Below are 17,980 nucleotides of genomic sequence, written 5' to 3' on the forward strand. Positions count from 1 at the left end.
GGTTGGGGAGGGTTGGTTCAGGGGGTAATGTAAGCGATGGGGAGCGGCAGAGAAGCTTCCCTCGCTCACCCGCTGCTGACCTCATGCTATGTGACCCAGGGCTTGGGGACCCCTAGTATAAACCATCTGTGAGAACCATGCATGACACCTTTCTCTCTCGCTCTCTCACACAAACTTCCCATCCAATCAGTCATCAAGTCTCATCCATTTCTCTCATGTTTCATCTTAGTGATTGCTGTTCTTGTTAAGGCCCTCACAGCATTAAAGAGTTCAAGTCAAATCACTCCCCAGCTTTAAAAGAGTTCAGTTTCACTGGAATGTAAGCTCCATGAGGATAGGAACTGGTGTCCGTTTTGTTCACCATCGCATCCTGCATATCAAGCACAGTGCCCGACAATTGGCTGGCACTCAGGAGATGTTTGTTGAATAAATGAATTGCTCCCTACTGCCTACAGAATACATTTTGGGGTCCTTAACCTGGTACACAAAGCCCTTCATAGTCTACCCTCTGGGGACCATTCCTCTCCTTGTTCCTTGTTCTCAGCATGTGATTTCTGGCAGATATGTTCAACTTTTCCCTCTGGGTCCTCCTCATCCTTCTCCCCTGCCTGGAATGCCCCTGCTCTGCTGTACCTGGCCCCTGATTACCTCCTACTTGCTAATGAAGTCGCAGTTCAGATATCACCACCCCAGAAAGCCTTCCCTGATACACGCACAACCTTCCCCCAGGATGAGTGAGGTTCCCCTCCCCGAGCACTTAGAGTACCTCATGCACACCTCTATCATTTCATTCTCATATTGTTTTGTGATGACCTGTTGAGCCTGTCTATAATTCTACACTATAAATGTTCTGAAGTCCTGGACTATATCTTCTTCATCCCAATGCCCTCCATCCCAGGAAAATATCATTAGACACATTAGACACAAATATGTTTTGGAATGAATAAATGAATAACAAGTGATTTATAGAGGATGTCTATTGTCACCTGATACTGTGATCCCCTATATTAAACATCATAAAACATCTAAAAAAGACTTGCACAATTAAAAAACACCTGCCACACTTGCATTCACACAAACGTACACCACTATAAAAATATAATAATACTCTGCTGCAAGATAACACAGGCAAAAGAAAGTAAATTCGAAGCCAGACACATCCTAGACCACTTACATGGTCTGAAGACAAGTCACAACCTCCATAACCTTAACATCCTAATCCGTAAATGAGGATTAAGAAAATACTCCTCTGCAGACATAGCATACATCAATTTCTAGGCGTGCAGCAAGTGGCACCTACTATAGCTTTTAATGTGACAATAATAAAGTAACAACACTAATGGAACAATGTAGGTTGACCTAGTCAACCCTGAAATATCTACATACAGGTGTATTCAGTTTATGGACCTTCTGGAAAGAACGGTTAACCCGAGCTGGTTTCGTGTACAGCTCGCTATGCCTTGGGCTATCTCCCAGCTGGTGTGTGCTCAGGGGATGCAAACTGATCTTATTTTCACCTTCAAATAACATGATTTTACAGGTGGTTTGCTCCTCCCCACCCCATCGAGTTTCATTTGATACCTAATATTTATAAATCACTTTACAGTCTACAAAGCACTTTGACGTTTTATTGCACTTGGTTTTTCATCACATCGGTATGATGCCAGAATCATTTTTTGGTTTTTTTTCAGGCCAAAATAGTGAGGTTTTTTTCCTTCAAAATGTCTACCCTACCCGTCCCACTTAAAAAAGGTGGATAAATGAGAGTCTCGGGATCTGGATTCTGAAGAAGTCAGCTAGCAGCTATGTAGAAATTGATGAAATGATCACAGTGTCCAAAATCTGAAGTTCAGTCTGCACCTATCAACAGGCTTTCTCTTTGGGGAAGTACACTTACTTTTTCAAACCACCAGGGCCTCTTTGGTAAATGATCTCTAGTGGCCTGAAAGAGCTGGCTCGCTTCTGAAAGTGAACAATCCAGTCGCTCCAGACCAGGGGAGTCCCAGTCCACGTGGGGAATGCACCAGTGTGCGTGTACACAAGCTCATGCCCCTACATCTGCACGCATCCACGCACACATGTGCACACGCATACCTGCACTGGTCCACGAGGCAGAGCCGGCGGGCTCACCAAATGCCACCACACCACACCGCCAGCATAGCCACATCTAATCGGTCCCCCTCCCTAGACTTCTCACCTCTGTCTAAACAGTGTCTCTCAGGATCCTTAAAGGCACATAACTTCAGCAGGTATGACCCTTCAATGTGTCTCTCAACCAATGGTGCCATCTGAAGAAAGGGCACCAGAAAGACCCAAACACGGAGCAGTAAGGACAAAAGGGGTCCAGGTCCTCCTATGAAAAAGGGTACATGTTACCTGTGTGTACATGAGGCTGAGAAACTGGGGATCCTGAGAATTTTTTATTTATGAGTATCTGAAGTCTGCTGTGCTGAAACTCCTGCTTGAAGATCTTGGTGGTTCCCACTGGCATCCGCTTGATAACCAAAGCATACCAGAAAGCTCTCTACACACTCGGCCGTCAAATCGCACCTTCAATTTGCTAGAGCCCTGCTCTAGCAAAACCTGCTCTAGTAAAGCCTGCTCTTCTCAAAACCTACCATCCAGCTGCAAATTCAGATAATTCCAAGAAAATGTAAAATTCTTTATACGGATTTCCAAAAAAATCCCTGGAAATCATTAAGCAAAGTTCATTTAACCAGGACAACTTTGAGCAGGACGCTTTTTAACACAGTGAAACTGCCCCCTTCCCTTTCAAGATTGTATATGTTTCTAAACGCCAGAAGCTCACAGGTTAAGACCACAGCCTGCACACATATTGGGGATCAGGGCCACGTTGAAACGTGCTCGGGAACGGTCTGGAGGCAAAACCTTTTCTAAGTCCACCCTCGGTCCTGCCGAAAGATGATAAAGTTCGGGAGGTGACTGTGGGGCTCTGGGGCGGTCCCTGGTGGTGGCCTTCACGTGCCTGGGAGACAGACTCTTTCAAAGGTTATCTCCCGCACACACTTCTCCTTTTTCTCATTTCCTTCCCCCGTCCCCGCCTCTACCACCTGCCTTGGCCAAGTCTGCCGGCCTGCCAGGGTTCTTGTTGGGCCCCGTTTTAATGCTGCGATAAAATGCGCTTATTACCCCCGCTTAATAGAGGCCTGAGGGTAATTCTGGTGACTCCAGGCAGATGGTAAATTCGTGGTGAGACAATGGGAATCCAGCATCCCCTCTCAGGATCTGTGGCTCTCCCCAGGACACCACCCTTCCTCTTCTCACACGTCCAGCCCCACCATATTTGTCATTGTGGACTTTTCATCTAGAAATGCACCTCAAGGACTATTCAATTATCGCTTAATTATGGTGCTCACGACCTTGGTGCCAGCCGGTAACTTGAGGCACGGCATAAGTGTGTCTAACTCAGCATCGAATAAGGTAGAGTTCTAAAACCTTAACACCATAGCAACTCTGATGTATTGCTTTAAATATGTATACATATATATGTATATACATTTACACACACACACACACACACACACGATTGCATGATAGCAGGAGTGGGCAGTTTGTGGAGGCAGAGACAGCATCTGTTACATTGAGTTCTACATTTCCCAGCTCTCACGTCCCACAAATGAAACCTACAAAAATGATAATTTTGCAAACATTGAATCCTCTATCTCTGTGTAATGGGGCGTGTAGAGAGGAGGAGAAGAATTTTTGTGCTTTTTTGCCTTTGGTGAAAATTCTCCAAGGAGTAATTTCATCTTTAAATGAAAAGTTTTGTATCAGGTGATTGTCTGAGCTCCAGGAATCACCGAAGCCTCTGGTTCAGACATGGGGGGACACGCAAGTGCACTTTCATGTATACACAACGCCATGCACCCATCACATGCATGAGGAATAGGGCAAAAGAACGTGGAGAGAACTGATTTTAGTGTTTTTAATTACACTGTGATGGAATCTAAAGCAGCGAGGCAGTCAGATACATTTTTAAAATCTCCTAGCCCTTAACTATTTTGCCTACTCGCCTGCAAATATCCATGCCTCATTCTCCCAATACTCAAGGCAGCAGGGAGGGCAGTGAGCTTAGGAAGCTCAGGCCCAGCACGATGGGTCACTCCCCAAAAGCTCCTTAAAATCCTACTTTCCCACAGCCCAATATCTTTTAGGTCACAACTCTGACACTCTCGGGTCATTACTAATCTGCAGAGTCGAAATAATTCATCCAGGAAATTATACATGAATTGACAATGCGAAGGAAAACGACGACAGATATAAAACACCACCCAAAATATTCCAAATGCTTTCCTTATGAAATCCACACAGCACTGATACATTTTGCCCAGTTTTTCGACATTGAGAATCAATGCCAATACCATCCCTTAGTGACCCCACTGTGGTCTCAGAAGGGGATATAGATTCGCACTTGGGGTAGGGACATTCAGACAATTACAAAGAAAAAGAAAAATTACACCCCAAGGGAAACTGCTACCAAGAGGTGATACCAGTTTTATCCAAATCTCAAAACTGCAAAGTAGAGGCAGAACTAAAGATGGTTCAAGTGCACTGAATGTTCAAATTCTACTAAGCAGTTTGTTGTGGAGAACAAAAGAGAAGTTAAAGCCTCATTACACTCGGAATCTTAGTAAAAGTACGTAATTTACATTTTAATAACCTTTCCTTTCCTATGCTATTGTATTATGGCTGGCATACTATTAATAAAAATAAACTCCTATATTGACTGTGTATGCTTTTACTCCTGAAATTGTACCTGTGAACTATAATTCACAGTTAAATGTTTAAAAACAAACAAAAACAAAAAACCTCAAATCCAACTGCCACCACTGTACTTCCAAATATTTGTACCTAAATAATTCAAACCTTACTCTTCATTTATCTGCTGAGAACTTTCCGCTGAAATTTAGCTGATTTTCTATCACTGCTATTTAGGAGTGGCAGAAGAATCTGTAAATTATATGTCAGCATACCTGGTGTTATAAAGTTCCTTTCATAAGACTGCCTGCTTCCCAATGTTTTATTTTACATTTGTAACTCAGTATTCAGTGCGCCTCATTCTGCAAACAAATTAAGATAAAATAAACTCAAAAGTGTCCTATATATAACAACTTCAAACCACAAATTTTCTAGGCAACCATCCTAGCAAAAAGAACATCCGATAAGGCCAAAAACATTGTATCCTGAGTACAAGTAGATACTGAGATCTTGTTAGCAACTGGACCTCAGCCAGGAAGCATTTGCACTCAGAAACGTGGGGAAAAAGTACTCAGCACAAGATCTGCACATAACTGTTATTTGAAGTTGAACCTAAAAACAAATCTGTAGTGATTCACTGTCCTATCTTGGCCACACATCTGAGTGGCCAGTCCCCTTTCACACTATGATGAAATCAGAATAATGGCCACCCCTCCTAATAGGAATTAAGACAGTATTTTGCTTAAACTCTATGATTATATAATGGCCTGTAAAATCACACCCCATTAACAATTACCCAATCTCCTCTCCCCAAATCAGATTCATGTTGTTGAAGGCTGGGCAGACTGTACAGGTAAGAAGATGAAATATTATGTAAGGTTCTGTTTAGGGTTTACTGTTTTAAATGCTTTATGTGCATTCTTACTTAGTTCTTATGCAGCTCAGTAAAGTGGGTTCTTTATCCCCATGTTACAGATGATAAAACTGAGGCTCGGGGAGGTGAAGTGACTTACCCCCTCACAGCACAGCCTGCATTGTGTATATACTTTATTGGGATACCGCCAGCCTGAAAGGTTGTGTAACTCGAAATTACCATCAATGCCCTTCATCACTCTCTTTCAAGTGTTTCTGAAATCTTCTCTCTTCTACTTCTAAACTCTCAGACCAGAAAATCCACAATTTTGACACAAGAAGGAAACAAGAATTCAGCCAAGATGCAGTCATGTTTTATTCTACTACCTTACAGTATTACGCTTTGGATAAAAGAATAGCGGAAACTTACATTTACCACTGATTTCCGCTAACAATTAGCAACAGGGTGTTTTCTAATTTTCCAGTGTGTGTGTGTGTGTATGTGTGTGTGTGTGTGTTTTAGAAGTGCTGCCAGTTTTTATATTTTCAATCAAATTTTATTTTCTAAGTATCATCATTCCTCAAGGATTTTTGAATTTTCAAGCCCTCTCACAGTGTGAAATTTGGAGGTGGGGAGTAGATTGTTCCCTTTTCTTCATTATTTATCTCGGTAAAATCATTAGAGAGGCCTTTCTCAAAGCATCTTGAAATTTAATTTGTGTTTCTGGTTCCTAGATTGGCTAAGTTCTCTGTAGTTCAAGGCCTTTAACTGAGAGATCAACTAAAGCAACTGTGAATTCCGGAAGCAGGAGGCTGAGCTGTACCACTGGTGCACTTTTTAAGGAATTCCAGTTAATCAGAATGCCATTCTTCCTCCATACCCAGGGCTATTATTCTTGAGGCTCTTTGTATTATTTTAACAGTTATAGAGTATTTGGAGTATTAGAAGTATACTACAAGTGAAGAAAAGCCCCATAATTGATTTGTTAATGTTTTATTCTCCTCTTTTTCTATTGGCGTGTTCTTTACATTCCCTCAATAAATATTAAATACTCAAGCAACGCTCTCCCTTAGGTGGCAAGCAAACCTTTAGAATGTCGAAACAGTAGAGAGAAGAACAATGCACCTAATTGAAATGGCAGGGTAATTTGGAAAATAAAATTGAGTTGCTGCAAATCCCAAATTCCAGAATAAAAATGTTTATGCTCACTCAGATGCAGATTGTTCCTGGCTTTGAATAATTATTAGAATAAAAAATACTTGAGCACCAACAATACACTTGATATGCATAGAACGAGCGCAGTCTACACGTCTCTATTATTTTGTGCAAGGAAGTGCAGGGCACAATGAGTCTGATATTTTTCTTGGTGTTTTTGTTTTGAATACAGCTTATAAAGCGTCCCAATAAGGTGAAACAATAGGCCAAGCCACCAAATATACAACCAGTGTTAAAAATGTCATGGACAAGATTCTTCAGAAAATCGTAAACACCTTAAGGAAGGGAGAGGGAAGCATGCTGAAAGAAATGAAGGGGTTAAATGATTCTGCTACTCAATATCTTATTTTCCCCCTCAAACATATTAATCACCCAGATCAATTCAAAATGTGAAATTCCGGATTCTCTTTGGCAGAAGCTAGAGCCAAGAAACAATTAAAATGAAAGTGGAAAAATGCATTTGCGCCTGTTATTATGAAATGCTAACACGTACTGACTCTATAAGAGATGATGTTTATCTGTACACTGAGGGCAGTCTTATTATCTACTCAGGGCTATGCCACTCTTGGCAGAGATGCGACCCATATCTCGCAAAGATAAATTCCATATGCTCTGTAGAGTTATAGCATATTTCCCATAAATAATGTATACAATAGACTGTAAATAAATAATACGTTTATCTGAACTGTTCAAGAGTGAAGGGCAGGGTGCTTACTCAGGAGACGAAGTCTCTTATGAATGAACAATTTCAAATAAAAGTAATGTCCAATGGTGAGTTATCACAAAGTTCTTAACGCTAAAATATTCTTAAGCTGGGGTGGGGAGGGGATGTAAAAAGAACCCCAGATCTGGTGGGAACCTTCAAGTAAATGTTCCAACTAAACGCAAAATGCCCCATTTAATTTTACTGCTAAAGTTTCTATTGTGATTGTAGCATCATAGCTAATAGGGTTTTACCTATGTGCTGCAATTCTGAACTCTCTCTGTACACTACTGCTTTTTATGATCAATGAAATACCTAGACTTAAAATGTCATGTACGAGTTTTTGTCCCATGAAACACACAGTGGATTTTTTTTTCCTTTGTGTGAATAATTTTAACATTGCACTGAATAGAAAGGAAGGCTACGAAAAAAAAAAAAAATTCAAAAAGAACCCACGTGCACTAGGTAGTTTGCTAGGACTTTACGCAGTAAAAATTGTTAGTTCCCCACCCCCGAAGTATCTCCCTTTTTGAAGCCCAGGAGACACACAAACTATTTCCACTTTTTGAAAATAGTGGAAGTACGCCTTTAGACCCGCAGACATTGTACACCATTTAGTATGAAATTAAGTTTTCAGATCGCTAAGGAATAGTCTCTGAATTACAGAAAACACTATAGGTCACAGTTAATTATAGCTTGTCTGTCAAATTAAGTTAACATTCGAGAACACATCCAAATAGTTATGGAGCCATTAAGGGGAGTTTTATTGTCAAAGAAATTCTTATCCATTCAGCTTCTAATGTTTTTAAAAGAAGAGAGATAAGCCTTTTTACAAGCTGGGACCGAATAAGAAAACTCTGGGTTTACATCAAGTTGCTCCCTTCATTGTCCTTTTGATGACTATGTCAGTTTCATTATAAACTTCATTTTCCAGAGTTTCATAATAGTCATAAACACACTTGACTTTAAAGAGTTTCTATGGGACATAATGTGAATGCAAATGCAGAATAAAATGCAAATCATGGCGGTCTGGGACCAAATATGGACTATCAGTTAAGAATCCAGTCACTGAAAACAAACATTTAGGCCTTAAGAGGAAGAGCACGAAGAGGCTGATATGAATCTTTACATCAAGTATTCACAGCCCTGGGGAAAGCAAGCAAGAATAACAGTTTTCAGTTTTTCACCTAATTGTAAAGCACAGTTTGGGAATATCTGATGACTTTGGTTTCTATTCATTCCTGTTCTAAAGTGAGGAACATTTTTCATCTTCTCAGGAAAATAAACCCACATGTGGGTAATAACCCACAAGGTACTCAAATAGGGAAACGAGACCTAGCAAACTAGTTCAAGTTCAAATCTCAGGCATAGGAGGCTTGCCAGTCAGTGGGGGGAAAAGTGATATGAAAAAGAAACAGCTATAGCTCTGTCTTGCTAAATAACAACCAACAACCCAGACATTTACAGCTAATGAATAATGAGCATGCAATCATGTTGTGTTGTAAAATGTGAGGAAAAATCTATAGAAATGGAAATTCATGATAACAATTAATTCTAAGTTAGCATATGTTGTCAAGGAATCATTCTAATATCACTCAAAATGTTAATTATTTACGTACTACTATCTTCTAAATGAGTCAGAATCATGTATGTTTAAATCTATTGTAAAATTTAAGACTTGATATTGTGTCAAAATGAAGGAAAAAAAAGACTATAAAATGTTGCTTAAACTTGTTAAACTCATAAAAAGTTGCAGTGATTTTAAAAGTATTACTTAGTAAACTCATTAACAGTAACAGCATTTCCTTTCTGTGGAAAAATACAATTTCATTTAAGTTTTTTTAAAAAACCATAACATTTCACATTCATGGTTCTTTACCTCATGATTATAAATCCTATTACTTGTAAATGGAGTCATGAGACTATCAAGGGAAGAAATCAATGGGGAAATGTATTTTTGAGGATTGCAAATAATATAAAATTTATTTTCACAACTTAGTTATCCTGCATTAGTTTATGCCATATACAGTGGTGCATGGAAAAGCCAGAGTATGGTTATTGCATGACTTAAAGAGAGTTAATGACTTAGTTCTGGTTATAATTTGTATTTAACTGTATGTACTCATGATACCAATAAACAACAGGTGTATAATTCAATAAATGTAAAAAAAAAGTGTTTTTTCAACAGAGAAAAAACTCTTTTGGATATGTTTTAGTCAGTTTTAGGAATTCTGAACCAAGAAGTCCAGAAATATAAAATAATTTCAAAAGATTTGCACTCTTGTATTTTCCTTTAACAAGAACATATTTCCTAGATTAAGAAATGCTATTTGGAAAAAGAGTGTTCAGACAGAGTGTAGCAAAGTGTTGCCAATCGCTTTAATTCTGCACACATGAATGCATTAAATTGACTGAAATTGGATTCTAGTGACAAATATTTAAATGAATATATACTCGCTTATTTCACATGGTAGCTTTTATACCATTTATTAAAATGTCAAATTTAGAAGTGTGGGAAATCCAGCAATTGCCCAATATAGGTCTACTTTCTGGAGAGGCTGTTTAAGACTCCAATAAGCTTTCCCAAATTCCCATAATCCTGAAATCATGGCATATTAAATTAAGGATACAGTGAGGGAGTCTTTTTACCTTTTACACTACATACACATACTCGTCTGCTTGAATTTTTCAAAACTGATTTTATACACGTGAGGTTTCTTCACAAATATTTAAGACAGTAAAATATCCAAACTTTTACTGGATCCCCAAAGTCAAATTTTGGAATGATTATTTAAATTCAAATTGTGAGTCTGTATTTCATGTTTTAGACCCTATCTTTTTAACAGGTACCAATATCCTGATGTTTCCTGCCTAGTAAGGACACCAAGCCCTATGTGATTTACAGCGGTGTTGTTTTACTTGGGATTTTGAAAACTTTCAGGCCTAACATCTGCACAACTGTCAGATACACTGTGTCACATGTATTCTATTTTTATTTCTTTATTTGTAAAAGAATACTTTCCCATAGTTTTGATGTCATTTTTAAATATTAAATTAATTTTTTGCACTCAGGAGAAACGGCAAAAACGTCTGTTTCAATTAAACATAAACTCAAGTGCTACTTTGATACAAATATAACAGATATCATAATCCAAAAAGGCCATGGAAAATGCTATAGTTGCAAACATTTAAGACTGTGTAACAAAAATGACTGAGAATGGTATCAGTTTACTATCCTTCAACTATTTCCCTGACAGTGGAGTCAAATAATGTTGAATTATAGACCTTCTTACAGGAAGTCTTATTTTGTGTTCGTTTTTTGATCATTCCCTTGCTAGTCTCTATAGGAATTTGGCTGTACGCCGACTTCTCTTTAAAAGTTTCTGTATACATACTCGGGTTGTGTTTGTTGATTAAATGATCATTTATTAAAACTTAAGCATTTCACATTGGTTTGACATATTTACATTTCATGAGAAAATATTGCTATCGCAATGGCAAGCATAGCATTACCAATGTGAAAATACTTCACTTGAATTCATTTGACAGCATTTTCATTTATAAGTGTCTTAATACAACTTGTTATGCTCTCTTCAGTTTCTCCAACTCCACCTGCGAGGGAAGGTAAGCTAGTTTTATAACAGTAGGCCCCTCGGTAATACTTTAGTCTAACCGCTTGGCCTTTAAAAACCTACGTTTCTACTATGGGACCACAAATAGTCTTTGTTTTTAAGAATATGGAGTTTTATTCCATAATTTTCCATCCATCACCCGGCAACAGCTGTGTTTTAAATCTTTCGGACTATGACAAACATTTTAACATTTAAACATACGAGTGTTTGAAAACATAATGATTTAAAATTTGTTTATTTTCAAAGTTGGGCAATTACAGCATATTTCAGTTACTTTTTTGAAAGCAGGGCCCGTATTTTAATGCCTTTTGTTCTTCCTCCTCCTTCTCTTCTTCTTCTACTATTTAAGTTTCTCCATGTTTTCTAATAAAAATCTCTATGTTAGGACCGACAGCAAGAGTCCACACAACCACTATATATTTCCAAATCATGAGCAATGGAGTCATTCTGGTGGGAAAGGGATTGCTATTTGAGTGACCTATTGCCACAGAGCTAGATAAATCACTGAACAATAGTTACTGTTATGGGGCTTTACCTTGTACAAAATAGCATTAGTATCATTGCTTTCTATTAACCATGGAACTTGCACTGGAGACTTCCACTGAGAGAGAGAGAGAGAGACAGAGAGAGAAACTAGGAAAGGGGAATAACTTCTGTAGTATTAGCATTTAGACTTCGAGACATTTAACAATGTAATTGATCTCAACCTATCTGCATATACTCTGTACTTCTTTTTTTTCCTCTCAAATGTTTTTGACATGCCCCTAATAAGAATCAATACATCCCTACTCTGACATTCACACATAACTACACACAAAGAGCCAATCAGAACACAACAATAAAAACACACCTGGTAAACAACTATCTTTGAAATCAAAGGATACTAAGCAACAAAGGGCCTAGAATGAACATCCCAATTAGCCACTGTAGTGACAAGCAGTCAACACCTTATTATTTAATCATTAAAGAGAATCTTGCCATAATTTCCCTTTGACACATTTCCAAAGGGAATTAAGAGTACCCTGCATGACTCACAACAACAATCAAAATAAAGTTAGATGGTTTCAAGACCCCATCACTTGCAAGGCCTGTGGACACGGAGGTTCCAGGATTAAGGCATTAACTGAGACCCTAAAAGTACTTACAACTTAAATAAGATGTGTCCATGTGTAAGCATTTAGAAACAAACTAACTGACAAAGGGACCATTTTCCTAACCCTTGATGTTTGTATCCAGTTTTCTTATTGGATGAAAATAAATTGCTTGCATTCCTAGTATTAGTAAATATCCCATAGCCTCATCTATTTTTTTCTTCCCCTAAAGCAGCAGATCTAATACATCAAGAATATTAGGCCTCCCTATCCCCATCCCTTAGTAACACCTCCCCCAAAAGAGAAAGCTTAAATCTCCCTTGGGGCCATCCCCATCACACTTTGCAGGGAGGGGTGCTTTCGATCAAGTTCAGTTTTAAGAATTTTATCTCAAACTATGCTTTGGAAACAACATTCCGGACTCTTCAAATAAAACAATCGCCACCTGGGTTCCCTGGCCCACTGGGGAACCAAATCGCACTGGCTCAGGGCTGCCCCTGATCCCCAAGGCCCAGAAGCCTGGCGCTTTCCAGCCTGGGCTACGCAGCCCCGGCGGCTGTCCCCGCTCCCCGGGGAGCTCAGCAGCACTTGGCATTTAACCTGCCTGGCGAGCTTGGCTTTCTGGTTCCATCTCCTCGAGCCACATTACTTCTCCCCAGATATTAGAGACAAATCTGGATTAACAGGCAACAGGGCGCCCTGTGCAGCCCGCCAGCCCTTGCACAGGAGCTGTTAAATGCAGATTCAGCCGAGGACCCCCCGGAGAGCTGCTATTGAATAAAAATTGTAATCCAAAGGGACCTTTTCTTTGCCTCCCACTGGTCGTAGGAGAACCCGGGTTGGCGCCCGAGCACAGGCCAAGCTACTCCCGCTCGCTACCAGCAGGCCAGGCCACCTCGGCTGGTGGCCTTCAGGGCCCGGGGACTCTCGCTCCTCTCTCCACTCCCTCTCTCGACCCCTCCTTGAAATGGAAAATGCTTAGATTCAAAGAGTGGAGAGCAACAAACAGCCCTGGGAAGGAAGGCTTAATTCGATAGGTCCCTCCTGGAGTGCGGCCTAAAGTCTAGCGACTGGGCAGCCAGATTCTTCCCCCGTAACCCCTCTTGGCGCCCCCAATTCCACCCTGGGTCCCCCAAACTCGCGCCCCGCCTCCCCTCGCCCTGCGTCCTTCTCCATCGCCAACCAGGCTCAACCCTGGCCTCGACGCCTCGCACGGTGGCCCCCTCTGCGCCCGCTCCCGGGATCCCGGCCCGGCCCTCACCCCCTGCCGAGGCTCGGAAGCCCCCGGTGCCCCTCGCTGCTCCCAGGCCCTGGGCGTCGGGAGCGTCCGTGCCAAGCGGGGAGCGTGGCAGTCGGGAGAGGGCGCCCGGGAGGCCTGCGCCCGCGGGAGGTGACTCCCGGGCCCGGGACTTCGGGGTCTGGGGGGCAGGGAGTTGAGAGTGGGGTGGGAGCGGGACTACGGCTTCTACTGGCGTCTTAATCTGATAAGAAAAAAAACAAAAACAAAAAATCCCACCAAACTAACGACACTACAAGGCCAAGTAGATTTCCGTCGCCTTAGCCCTCCGGGAAACCGGCTGGTATCAAAGTCGTGGATCCCAAGTCCCCGCGCGGGTGGCAGCCTTCGCGCCCTCCGACGAGAAAAGTAAAGTAAAATAAACCGTGCAGCCGGCAGGCCCTAGAGACAGAGGGGTTAATGAGCTAACGAGGCCCCGCGCTCGCACCACACCTGAAGCATCCAGTCCCGAAGCGCACGCTCCACCGGGGCTCAGACTGGCTGGGCCGCATTCGCAGACAGGTGGCGAGGCCGTCCTTTCCGGGCCCGGCCCCCGGGGACCGGCGAGCCGGCTCCAGTTGGGAGCACTGGCGCCCACCTGGCGGCCCTAGTGCCTCGTCCCTCCGTCCCCAACTCCCAGCACAGGGGACTCCACCCCGCGGCCCAGGCACAGTCCCGCGTGCGCCCCGCGCTCTGCGCGCTCCTCCCCAAAGGGAGCCCAGGCGCTCTCGCTCCTGGCTCCAGGGAAGCGGACAATTCCAAAGCACAAGCTTGAGGTTTGCTGCCCTACGACCAACGGAGACTTCGGTGAGCCCGAGGGGTCACGAGAGTGCGCCCACGCGCACAGGCCAACGGTGCCACGAGCTCAGCCAGAGCTGCGAAGCCCACTTGGAAGCGGCGGGCGCGGCACGCACACTGCTCATTTTGTAGGTGGGGAGGTGCATAAAGTGCGAATTTTTATCCAAGACCACTGCCTACCAATCTGCATATCTCAAATAAAGGTAACCGAGTAACAGTTTACCTAAGGAGTAGGGGGAGAACTGAATGATGTTTTATCAATTTTGTATCCCCCCCCCCAAAACACCCCGAACTCTGGTCCTTTATCTTTGACTTTAATAAAATAATGATTCGATGAGAAAATGGGGTATAAATCTTCATTTTGGAAGCAATTAAAGTGTTGATTTCATTCATGCCCCTAAGCGATTCTTGTAATTTGCTCAGATAGCTTTATGTACCCAGCACTCCGGAGCTTTTAGAATCCCATTTTCTAGTTAGGCTTGTTGGATTACAATTTTTATTCAACAGCAGTTACCCGAGGGTTCCTCAGCGGAATCTGCATTTAACAGCTCCGGGGTGAGGGCTGGCGGCCTGAACCAGGCGGGAGGCCGGGCAGCTGGCGGGGCCGGGACCCGGAGCCGCCTGCAGGTTTCCCACCTCGGTGGGGACGCTCCAGGATCGCGCAGGCTGCCTGTTCCGAGTGTCGTCTACACTGCCGAAAGTTTGCAACTCGCCAAATAGTAGGAAGGACCCGGCGCGTTGGCGCTTTTAAAGCTCAGCTTTGCCTGCCTTCCACTCCTCGTGGGAAAAGGAGGAATTCAGCCTCTGCCGCGGGGTTCCCCAGAGAAATCCAAGCCGGGAATTTATTTTAAGGGGTGATATGGAGAGAAGCAAACTTTAAGATGACACCAAGACCGAGGAGTCGGGCATTCCGGCAAGGAGTCTGCAAGGCGTCTGCAAGGCAGCCGCTGGCCAACCGTGATCATGGTAGAGCTTGCAAAGAAAACTCTGCATGACCGGCTGTCCTTTGGCCTAACAAAGGCAGGCTGCTCTCTCCCCCAAGACGGGGCTCACGTGCCAAGTCAGAAAGAGAAACAACTCTGGGCCTTCACTTATAGGTGGAGAGGCACAGAAGGCCACCCAAATCTTTAGACGCGGTGCCACGATTCACAACCGAGAGCTGTCCTGAGCCCTGTTTCCTCTCACCCACTCCTCACGTTTTCACTTTCAGTGCATTTTTGCAACTCCTCTGGACCAATCCAGAGATACAGCGACAGGAGCGGGGCGGGGGGGAGAGAGACTGGGAGCAAACATCGGTGTTGGGGTGAGAGAGAGAAATCCCCCCCAGCAACTCCAAATAAAAGTCGTCCCCACTTAGCAAAGCAGCGGAAGAAGGGCCTGGAGGGAGGACGAGAGAGGAGGGGGCGAAGCAAGCAGAGGCCGGCAGTTCAGAGCAGGGCGGCGCGAGGTCCACCACCCGCCACACCGAGGGAGTCCCGGGGCGCCCCTGTCGCTGACACTTCCAAAAGCTGCCAACCCAGAGGGCCCAGAGCACGTACCAGCTGGAGGATGAGTGGAAAGGAGGAGGAGAAACGTCCATATTTATCTGTTTTTATAACCTCGGCCTGGTCTTATTTTTTCTATTAAGTACAATAAAATGGGCGAGCTTGCAGCAAGCACTGCACAAAGCAATGTTCAGTGAGGTCTAGAAGCGTTCGGCCGAGGAAAACTGACAAGACAGGCTAATGAACCGTATAGACAGGGAGAAAATAGCCAGCATTTGCTAGATTTCAAACCCTCCCTGTCTCTCTTAGACCACCTATCTTGGGTTTATTCCTAATAAAATAAGAAATAAGCAGACCCTACACTTTTCTTTTCTTCGAGATAGAAGGGGGAAAAAATGCTCCAGAACAAAGCCCTACAATCAGAGGCGGTCACTGGCAGTTAACACTCCCATTATTATAGAGGGTAAATAAAATAAAGACAAAAATTAAAAGCGACAAGCAACAGGTCAAGTTTGCAGGCAAAGCTTTTACAAGCTCATCTCTCCAGGTCGAATCCCAGAGCCAGCCTTAATGAAGCAATAATAGCCACATTATTCAAAAATTTTCATTTCGATGGAAATGTATCTAAAAGGGACTTAATCATATGCAAATAATAAAAGGAGGTGGTAGTGACCCAGCAAGCAATATGCATACAGATTTTTTTTTTTTTCTCCCAGGGATGTTGAAATTGAAAAGCGCATACCTGGTCAGTTAGATTTGCTGATCTTGTTATATCTTCACTGTCTGATTTTGATCCTCCTTCTCTATCGTCTATCACCAAATCGATAGGCATTTTCCCTTTCAAACAGCTAATATACCGGTGGCAGAAATTGTCACATAATTCGTGTACCTACATTATGACAGAAATAAAAAAATGGAAATATAATCAGGAGTTCATAAATGACATTGACAAGTGCAATCCACCCCCCTTGTGAGATCCAAACTTCTAAATAGGGGAAACACAGGGCAATTGTCCTCCAGAGACCCTCAGACGCATCCAGAATTAGGAATAACTTTCTTTTCTTGCAAAATAGAGATATCGCAGAAAATTGACAGTGACAAGATGATTCACAGGCTACAACATATTCAACACCCGTGTTAAATTCATCGGCTCCCGGGGCTGTGGCCATTAGAGAGGTGACCTGCGTGGGTGACATTTAAGGTAAACTATTTAATTTCATCCAGTTACTTTATCAGAAATCCTTTTCCAACATGTCTAAGAAAAAATTTATAGATATATATGTGTGTGTGTATATATATATATATATATATACACATATATATATATATATCTCCAAAGGGCCAATACTGTGTTGGTATAGGATATATGCCTGACAACCCAAGTCCCTGTAACATTTGTCATGAGGATTTCTATCTATAAGAAGCACATTTTATGATGCTTCCTTGAAAAAAAAAAAAAAAAGACTCATGCTATGGGGGAAAAAACCCTACAGCCACAAAAAGTTATCGAATTGATTTTTTTTTAAAAAAAAAAAAAAGGAAAAAGGATGCTTCAAAATATTTAGGCATAAGTGGAGTGGTCTCTTACAGGACCCAGGCATCACTGACATGCAAAAATTCACAAGAAACCCCAGTGTGCTTGCAATTTAATGTTAGTTTGAATTACAATGCATTAAGTTTTTATTGCTGAGATTTATGGAACAGCTAGCAAAATCACGTTATCCCACACCCTTTCTTGAGTGTGAAGGTGGGGTGTGTGCAGGATTCTCAGATTCAAGAAATTGACACAACTATCAACTCTGCTTTGTCTCTGCAAAACGGTTAAAGTGCCTCCCCCACCACTCCTCCAGACTCCCTGCCTCCTCCTCCTCCCCCTCTGCCTCTCCCCTGTGTCTGACCTGCCGCTGCTCTCAGACTGTCTTCCAGAAACTCACTAAAACTAAACAAAACTTTTCCCCCCTCAGAGGTAGCAAAGAAGAGGAGGAGGAAGAAGAGAAGAGACCACAGAGGTATATAACCTGCAAGCAAACTCGCAACAGCATTCTAAACATCAAAGGGGATGCGTAGAATTGCAACTATTTATACAAAGCCAGCAAGGTATTAAGAATGAATACAAGGCTAGGGCGTCTGTGATCCCGGTTTTAGTGGCTAAAATTGTAATTAAACTGCAAAGAGAAATGGACGCTAAGATTGGCCTTGACACTAATTA

The 17,980-nt window shown here is 42.4% G+C and overlaps 1 protein-coding gene across 7 annotated transcripts in view; it reads right to left on the reverse strand.

Moving 5' to 3' along the window:
* MEIS1 (Meis homeobox 1) overlaps positions 1 to 17,980 on the reverse strand; it is a 138,792-nt gene that overhangs the window by 114,250 nt on the left and 6,562 nt on the right. For 6 of the 7 annotated variants that reach the window (XM_082358465.1, XM_082358460.1, XM_082358462.1 and 3 more), the window contains exon 6: positions 16,514 to 16,660. The exons of the other annotated variant lie outside the window; for it this stretch is intronic. In XM_082358465.1, the coding sequence (XP_082214591.1) occupies positions 16,514 to 16,660 (147 nt within the window). The remainder of the gene's footprint in view (positions 1 to 16,513; positions 16,661 to 17,980) is intronic. 7 annotated transcript variants of the gene reach the window in all.

This window comes from Balaenoptera borealis (assembly GCF_965194805.1).
Source record: "Balaenoptera borealis genome assembly, chromosome: 15".
In the NCBI taxonomy this organism is placed as follows: domain Eukaryota; kingdom Metazoa; phylum Chordata; class Mammalia; order Artiodactyla; family Balaenopteridae; genus Balaenoptera; species Balaenoptera borealis.